Source organism: Gossypium arboreum, chromosome 9 (assembly GCF_025698485.1).
Source record: "Gossypium arboreum isolate Shixiya-1 chromosome 9, ASM2569848v2, whole genome shotgun sequence".
Lineage (NCBI taxonomy): Eukaryota > Viridiplantae > Streptophyta > Magnoliopsida > Malvales > Malvaceae > Gossypium > Gossypium arboreum.
The window spans coordinates 2,076,329-2,085,503 of NC_069078.1; the positions used below are offsets into that span (position 1 = coordinate 2,076,329).

The 9,175-nt window shown below is 32.2% G+C and overlaps 2 protein-coding genes across 5 annotated transcripts; both read left to right on the top strand.

Annotated features, from left to right (window-relative positions):
- Nucleotides 1-231: 231 nt before the first annotated feature.
- On the top strand, nucleotides 232-2,129 carry LOC108456215 (UDP-glycosyltransferase 83A1). The gene is made up of 2 exons (XM_017754810.2): nucleotides 232-882; nucleotides 1,137-2,129. Exons 1-2 carry the CDS (start codon nucleotides 402-404, stop codon nucleotides 1,994-1,996), a joined length of 1,341 nt encoding a protein of 446 aa, XP_017610299.1. The 5' UTR covers nucleotides 232-401; the 3' UTR covers nucleotides 1,997-2,129.
- Nucleotides 2,130-4,325: 2,196 nt separating this feature from the next.
- LOC108454620 (F-box protein At5g39250) lies at nucleotides 4,326-7,665 on the top strand. Of its 4 annotated transcripts, XM_017753144.2 has the most exons (3): nucleotides 4,326-4,475; nucleotides 6,173-6,304; nucleotides 6,473-7,665. In XM_017753144.2, the coding sequence occupies exon 3, from the start codon at nucleotides 6,570-6,572 to the stop codon at nucleotides 7,317-7,319; it is 750 nt and encodes a 249-aa protein (XP_017608633.1). In that variant the 5' UTR covers nucleotides 4,326-4,475; nucleotides 6,173-6,304; nucleotides 6,473-6,569; the 3' UTR covers nucleotides 7,320-7,665. The 4 variants fall into 4 exon arrangements, with proteins under 4 accessions (XP_017608633.1, XP_017608632.1, XP_052874723.1 ...); XM_017753143.2 differs by lacking the exon at nucleotides 6,173-6,304; XM_053018763.1 differs by lacking the exon at nucleotides 6,173-6,304 and having other exon boundaries at nucleotides 6,535-7,665.
- Nucleotides 7,666-9,175: the final 1,510 nt, after the last annotated feature.

Genomic DNA, 9,175 nt, shown 5'->3' on the forward strand with positions numbered 1-9,175 from the left:
TGTATAATTTTATTTTATTTTTGTAATTTTATTTTTCTTTGCTACTCTTTTGGCTCAGGGTTAGCATAAATGATTTAATTTATTAATAATTAAATTTTAGTGTGGTAGGTTTTTAAATTTACCAATGATTAATAATTAATTATTGAGTGCAAAATCCACAAGAACTCAAAAATGTCGGCATCATCGGTAGGTCAATGAAAACAGAATGAGCTCAATAATTCAATGAAATAATGCACCCATTTTATAGTTAAAAAAGAAGATGATGATGATGATGATGATGAAAAAAAAAAGTACAGATTTCAAGTTCAAGATTCCATTCACAAAAGAACAACATCAAAACACAATATCTCAATGATATATAAGTTATTAAATGGAAAAATGATTTCAAGTACCAAAACAACATGGAAAACCCGCATATTTTGGTAATTCCATACCCAGCACAAGGCCATGTAATTCCACTAATGGACCTTTCATCATATTTACTCAAACATGGCTTCAAAATCACATTTGTTACCATGGAGTTTAATCATCAAAATGCCATGGATATATTGGCATTGAGAGGAGAAGAAATGGGTAATCGGGTTCGTCTCGTTTCGGTTCCAGACGGGCTCAGGTCATCGGACGAAAGGAACCAACCAGGGAAGATATCTGAAGCAATATTGCAGACCATGCCAAGGAAAGTAGAGGAGCTTATTGAAGAGATTAATGGATCAGAAAGGAAGATAAACTGTGTGATTGCAGATCAAAGCTTAGGTTGGGCTTTGGAAATTGCAAAGAAACATGGAATCAAACGAGCTGCTTTTTGTCCTGCAGCAGCTGCACTGTTGGTGTTGGGATTTAGTATCCCAAAATTGATTGATGATGGAGTTATTGATCAAGATGGTAAGTTCCTATATCTCTAAATGTTCAATTGTTAGCATATTTTGTTTGGGGTTAAATAAATTGGTTAGATATTAAATTTGGTAATTATTTTTACATTGAAGTTTGAACAAGGTAACTGTTTTTGCATTGGAGTTTAAATTTTTTTTTATCCAAGTTAATACTTGAACTTGGTAATTGTTTCGATATTGAGACTAGGGCTGAACAAGAAAAACCATTGTGTTTGCAACTATTAATTGAAAGGATTTTCTTTGCAGGAACTCCATTAAAAAGAGAGATGATCAAGTTGTCACCAAATATGCCCCCAATGAACACAATGAACTTTGTTTGGGCCTGCATTGGCAACATCAATGCACAAAAAAACATCTTCAAACTCATGGTTAGAAACAATGAATCCATCAAATTAACTGATTGGTTGCTTTGCAACTCAACCTATGAACTTGAACCAGCAGCATTCACAATGGCTCCCAATATCAAACCTATAGGTCCATTGTTAGCACCAAAGTCAAAACCAACTGATTCAAATTGCCTCACCTGGCTGAACCAACAAGCACCACAATCAGTCATCTATGTTGCATTTGGCAGTTTCACAACCTTCAACACCACCCAATTCCAAGAACTCGCACTTGGGCTCGAACTCACAGACAGACCCTTTCTATGGGTAGTTCGTTCTGATATAACAAATGGAAGAAAAAATGCTTTCCCAGAAGGGTTTCAAGAGAGAATCGGTAGTAGAGGCCAAATGGTGGATTGGGTACATCAGAAAAAGGTTCTTTCCCATCCTTCCATTGCATGTTTTATAAGCCATTGTGGTTGGAATTCAACAATGGAAGGTTTAAGCAATGGCGTCCCTTTCTTGTGTTGGCCTTATTTCGCTGATCAGTTCTTTAACCAAAGTTATATTTGTGAGTATTGGGGTGTTGGGTTGGGGTTTGAAAGAGATGGTAGAGGGATCATTACAAGAAATGAAATCAGGAATAAGGTCGAACAGTTGGTGGGCAATGAAAAGTACAAATCAAAATCAATGACTTTGAAGGAAACAGTCATGAACAGCATCGCCGAAACTGGTGGATCGAACAATAATTTAAAGGATTTTGTTAAATGGTTAAATGAATAGGTATATTACATATGCACGATGTCGGTTAGGAGAGTCGGATCTATGTATTGGTAGTATTTACATAATACTATTTGTTTTATATAACAAATTATTTCAAAATTATAATAATTCAAATTTTAAAAGAATTATAAAAGCTCTTAAAATTCTATAAAAAATTAATATGAAGTTCATATGGACTGACACACGAACTGTCGTGTTTAAAAATTTTAATATTTTAATCAGTATTTCTATTAATAAAATAACAATTAATTTTTTTGAAAAGTTGATAGTCAAATTCTATTTTTTTAAAAGGTTACGGGTGAAAATTTTTATCTCAAAGAAAGAATAAGAGACAAATTAACAATAAATGTAAAGCGTTAAGGACTAAATTTATTATTATGCCATTATTATTTAATAGTTAAGGTGTACTACAATGTTAATATCATGTTTTATTTTAAACATCAAATAATGAAAAATTATAATTCAATCATTAATTTTTTCGAAAATTTTCTTTTTAAAATAAATCTCACAGCCTATTCAAATGGATCCCAACTAAGGTCCATTCTTCTTTACATTACAAAATTCCAAAGCTTTCTTCCTTAGAAGTGCATAATTAGACAGTTAAATTAGAAGACAATCCTTGAAATATAGTTAAGAAAAATTACAATTTGGTCCCTTTTAAAAGTTCCATGTTAATATTAAGACAATCCTTTTTTTAAGGTTTGATTCTCAATTTGACCTTTGAATTATGTTTTTTTTTCTTATTTTGGTACTTAGTTTTTTTTTTGTCTATATTATTACTTAAATTATCATTCTGTTACTCTATTCAATCCATTTTTAGTAATTGTGTTAAAAAAAACCCTATTTATCACGTGAAATCAATAAAAATGTGCCACGTGGCACCTTTCAACCAATCATAATGTGCCATGTGAGATTTAGATTTATTTAAAATAAAAATATTGATTCGCCATTGACCAAATGTTGACTGATATTGACTATCGTTGACTAGCTTTGATTATTCATGTGGCACTATTAGAACGCATCACGTCACCTTTCTTTTTTGTTTTTTAATATTATATATAATATATTGTTTAAAATGTAAAAATAATATATAATATGTAAATAATTCAAAAATTTAAAAGTAAAAAGATAAAATATATAGTATAAATTAAATTTTTAAAATATTATATAAAATTTGAAATTTTTATAAAAATTAAAAAGGTATTTAATTTTAAAAATTCCCAAAAAACTTAATTTTTCAAAAAAAGTTATATTCTAAAAAATGGTCATAATTTTTATTTTTATTTTCAAAAACTCTAAATTCTAGACAAAGTTCATAAAAAATAAATTTTAGAAATTTTAGAAATTTAGCTATGTTTTTTTTTGAATTTTTAGAATTTAGAGTTTTTGAAAAAATAATAAAATTTATGAAAAATTTGAATTTTATATAATTTTAAATTTTTATACAATATTTTATTTTTAAATTTATATTTTAGAATTTGTTAAATAATTTTGAATTATTTATATTTTATATATGATTTTTATATTTTTAAACAACATATTATATATAATATTAAAATGCAAAAAAGGGTTATGTGAACTGTCAATGCAAGTTAATGGCCAATCAATATCTAATCAATAGTAGGTCAATGTTTTTATTTTAAATAAGCTTCAGTATCGCGTGGCACATTCTTATTGGCACCACATGGCTACAATTTTTTTAACAACGTAATAGAAAATGAATTGAACTAGGTAACAAAATGATAGTTTACGTACTAATATATGAACTAAATTACATTTTAAACTACATCGTCGAATGCAATTACTCATTGTTCATAGAGATTAATTCTTTCAGAGTCTATAATTATTTTTTCTAATAATATTATTTTTAAAGTTTAATCCTAAATTTTTCCATTGAAATTCTAAATTTGAACTTTAATTAAGAATAAAAATGAAAAAATAGAATAATTGGATCTTGTAAATCTACCATTTTGTAAGGGCTTTTTTACCTAAATATTATTAAAATAAATTATTTATTTAAATAATGTGCTTAAAATTATTATCAAAATAATATAAAATGAACAATATAAAGGATCAAAATGTAATATTATCATTTATTAACTTACAAATTTTGAAATATGAAAATTCCTTTGCCTCCAAACAATTTAACTTAACTTTATTCCTTAAGATAAAGTAGCCACAAAGTAAATAACCCCAGCCACCTTTCCTCATTTAAAGTAAAGAGACTAAAATAAAAAAATTACATGATAGAGGGACCAAAAAATGAAATAAACCAATTTATTTTTCACAGAAAAAAAAAATAAAAAAAAGGGGTCAACAACCATTGCTGTACGTGGAAGCTTTGTCCCATATTTTATTAATATCCACTTTTGCTAATCAGCAGCCCTCTCTGCTTTTCTAATCAGATTTTTCTTTCTTGTTTTCACCGCAACCCCCCCAACCCAAAAGAAAAATCCCCAAATTTATACGGATCAATCAGGTGAGTTATATTTCTGAATCATTTATTCTACCCAAATTTGCTTCTCATTTCTTTGGCTAATCTCGATCTCGGGTTCGTTCGTTTATCTTTCTTTTCTGAAAATTTTCCCATTTTTTGGTGATTCTTTTTTCATTTATGGAATAGAAAGTTTAATTTTTGCTCATAATTGAAATGGTAGGATTTGATTTGATGTTTATGTTTCTGGGTTTGTTTTAATTTAGTCGTCTTTCATTGTCGAAACTAGTTTTTTAGTCTATATTATTATAGAATTTCAATTTGGATTTTGTTTTAATTGTTAGAATTAAGGGATGTAGTGACAATTTTTAGCTCAGGCTTAAGATTTATGTGTTTCTGAGTTCATATAATGTGAGTTGCAACTTATTGATCATGTTCTTCAAGTGTTAATATTGTAAATAAAGTGCTTTAAAATCTCATAATGCGTGTGTTTTTTCTTGTTGCATTTGTGTATCAGATCCTTTTAGGGAGGAAAGGTAATCAGAGTCCGGTTTTAGCTCTCCTATCATCCATTTATGTCATGGTGTCACTGAAAGTTAGGCTTTGTATAAGCTGCATTTGTTAATCCGAGTTCGGGTTCAGCTCTCATATAATAGATTTGTTATGGTGTCACTGAAAGTTAGACTTTGTATAAGCTGCATTTGTAATCCGAGTTCAAGTTCAGCTCTCATATAATAGATTTACGATATGGTGTCGTTCAAAGTTAAGACTTTGTTTAAGCTGTATTTGTGATCCGAGTTCTGGTTTAGCCCTCATTTGATAGATTTATGTTATTGAGTCGCTGAAAGTTAGACATTGTAGAAGCTGCATTTGTAATCTGAGTTCGGGTTTGGCTTTCAGATAATATATTTATGTTATGGTGTCACTGAAAGTTAGACTTTGTATAAGCTGTATTTGTAACCCAATTTCGGGTTCAGCTCTCATATAATAGATTTATGTTATGATGTCACTGAAAGTTAGACTTTGGACAAGCTGCATTTGTAATCCAAGTTCGGGTTCAGCTCTCATATAATATATTTATGTTATGGTGTCACTGAAAGTTAGACTTTGTATAAGTTGCATTTGTAATCCAAGTTCAGGTTTAGCCCTTGTTTGATAGATTTATGTTATTGTGTCGCTGAAAGTTAGACTTTGCATGAGCCGCATTTATAACCCAAATTCAGGTTTAGCCCTCGTTTGATAGATTTATGTTATTGTGTCACTGAAAGTTAAACTTTGCATGAGCTGCATTTATAACCTGAGTTCGGGCTTAGCTCTATTGTAATAGATTTATATATGGTTTTGCTGAATTTTAGACTTTTTATGAGTTGTATTTGTAATCCGATTTCAGGTTTAGCTCTTGAATTATAGATTTTATGTTACGGTGTTGCTGAAAGTTAGACTTGTGAGCTGCATTTGCAATCTGATTTTGGGATTAGCTCTCGAATCATAGATTTATGGTATGGTGAAGTTAGACTTTGTATGAGCTGCATTTGTAATCTGAGTTTGGGTTCAGCCCTCATGCCATAGATTTGTCTTATGGTATCACTGCCACTTGGACTTTGTATGAGCTGCATTTCTAACCTCAGTTCGGGTTTAGCTCTCAAATCATAGATTTATATTATGTTGTTGCTGAAAGTTAGACTTTGTATGTGCTGCATTCGTACTAAGAGGAAGTCTTTGACCCAAACAGTGTTTTATAGGGTGGAAGGCGCACTCAAGATCCTAGAACCTTTATTATTGCTTGAGACGAAAACTGGTGTTCATCATCTTTTCTCGAGGACATTTTTAGGACAGATCATGTGGCATGAATGAATGTGTTAGTTTTGGATGAAGTAAATATCTTTTTATACAATCTTTTATGTTAAATGCATTGTTACATGTTGCTGTTTTCTGTTTTCTTAATACGGTCATCTTTATTCATTATGTGCAATATTTTTATTTCGAGATGCCGGTCCATGGACACTATTGGGATTTAAAGCCTAATTTTGTATTTTTCACAGGAATCATCAGCTATTAGTTTCTTAAAGACCCTTTCATGCCATGAACAATTGCTGGTTTGCAGGAGTCAACTGTTGATGTTCATTTTGCAATCAGAAAATGTTATCCGAAGAAGTGTTGAAAGTCGTTTTTCCTTTATTAGATGGCGTAGACCTTGCGGTTTGCATGGTGGTCTGTAAGCAATGGAGACATGTAGCTCGAGATGATTACTTTTGGAAATGTGTATGTGCGAAACGATGGCCTTCCATTTGCAAGCGACCAAACTCTCATACCGTGACATACTACAGAATTTATCGAACCTTCTATAAACGGCAGCGTCCACAAACTCTTCTTCCTCCGAGACTTTCCTTTGATGATTTAGAGTTCTTCATTGATATCTGGAACGAAGATGAATTGATCTTCTCCGAAGTTGTCCCTGGCCCTGTCCTGCAGAACGGAATCAAGTTCCTGCCGACCGGAATCTGTAACACACTTAAGTTTCACCTTGAGAGTCCTGAGTACAAGATGACCTTACCAGTTGACCCGAGGTTCAATATTCCTTGGGGCGAGACTGTGAGCATTTCAGTGCTTGTGGAGCGGAAGGACTCCAATAAGGTTGCCTGCATAATCAATAAATCCCTGTTTGATTATATCGATCGCAGTGCTTCAAGGGCTCTAGCTTTCGAGTACCTCAACTTCTCTCCCAACTACCCTTTCATTTCAGGAATCCGAGCATGGATCTCTTTGCTATTTTTGGAAGATGGAGACGACGGTATCATTGATGTTTTCGGGATCGAAATGGATTTTCGGAATACTGCCAGTTCCAAAGATGAGGTATTGTGGCTTTTGGACATGCTAGACTGGAAATGATGGCAGAAGGGTCGAAGCTGGGTTCGGGATGGAACATGAACCAGATTCGGTGTTCACAATGCTTGTGCTTTTTGACGGGATGTTCTTTACTGGAAATAGTTTAATTGACATAATTTTATGTCATGTTCATAAGTTCGTATATAGTTTGTCTGTTGTTTCATTGTAATCAATAAATATGAACAGTTTGTATTTAGTTTAACTTTTCGCATATTCAATGGCTACCACACTGCTCATTTGAATCACAATGTAAGCTTGTGTTGTGGAGACGACGATGCCATTGACAAGTATTTAGGGTGGAGGTGATCAAATTTGATAATAGAATAAATTCAACAATTGATTTTAAAAACTAGTATGATGCACTCCTCTGCAATCTCTGTTACTTGCTAAATATTGCAGTTCCCAAGATTTCTTATTTCTGCAACCACGCCCCATTGACTCATGACATCTGAAACGGAGATGGGGTTTCAATCATTGGAAACAAAATGGCACTTTACAGCCAATCATCCACTCAAACTTTGGCATCATGGCTTAGAGACACATGCAACCATAAATGAGATTCACTGCGCGTTCCAGAACAAATAGGCACTATTTTAAAACCAAGGTCAACCCAGAACCCCCGGTAATACCCATCGCATCAATTGGAAGGCTCTCTGGAAAATTCGACTTTCCCCAAAAATTCTAGTGTTCCTATGGAAACTCTGCCATGATCGCCTTCCTCTCCAAAAAGTCCTCAGTCATCGTAGAATAATTTCAAATTCTCAGTGCCTATTGTGTGGAAATGCAGACAAAACCCAACCCTACACCACCTATTCAGGACATGTCCCTTCTCCAAAGATATCTGATTTGGTTTACATAGAATTTTTATGCTTACCTATTTTGGCTGTCAATTTATTTATTTATTTGTTAAAAATTTTAAAAAATTTTAATTTTTATTGCATGGTACTTGAGCTTGCCACAGCGCAAATGATTGGTTTGTGATATAATGATAGGTAGTGCATTCTTTATACATGTAAATTTAGCATGATAATAGAAAAATTCTATGTTTCTAGAGTTAAATTAATTAGTTGATTTTATTACAACATGTAATAAATGTATAGGGAGACACATATATCTGCTTTGAACCTTAAATTGTTGTGGAATCATAAAATGGCATGATTGAACCCATGAGCTAACCTGTCTAGAGATGACCAAAGGCATTGTTTGCTCAAGCTAGAGTCTAAATGAACTAACCCTTATGCCATGTACCCTTAATACTTGGATTCGAGCCTGAATTTTATTTTTTCTTGCTTAAGCCTTATTAGTGAAACCTTGAACCAAAATTTGAGTATATACTCATCTCATCTATGTCTCATTTTTCTTCGTTTGCACGGGATTAGACGCCGGACCATAGATATTGAAGGATAGGTAGAGATATAAAGGAGGTTTCAATATAAATGAGTAAAAAGTGAAAAAAAAAAAAAGGTACAATATAGTGAGTATAGGACTTTTGCAAACTATGCTTAAATGAAAAAAAAAAAGTTTAGTAAATAAAAACATTGTGTGGGTTAAGAGAAAAGTGAGAGAATAAAAGCATGGAACGGACTAAAAGCATTATGAGTGAAAAAGAGTGAAGTGTTTATAATATGCTCAAGTGAGCTTAAGAGAAAATTTTCATTCATAAAATGCACTAAAACTTGGTAAGCTTGTTGTACTCACTAATATTGTATCATATCTTCACATATAGTTGGAGAGGTAAAGAATGTGAGAGAAGGAGAAATAAAGAGGTGAGTTGAAACGATACATTAGGGGATGACTAGGGGACAATGTCATGTGCTAAACTAATTTTCGTGCTTGAACCATTTTAATGCGCCCGACCT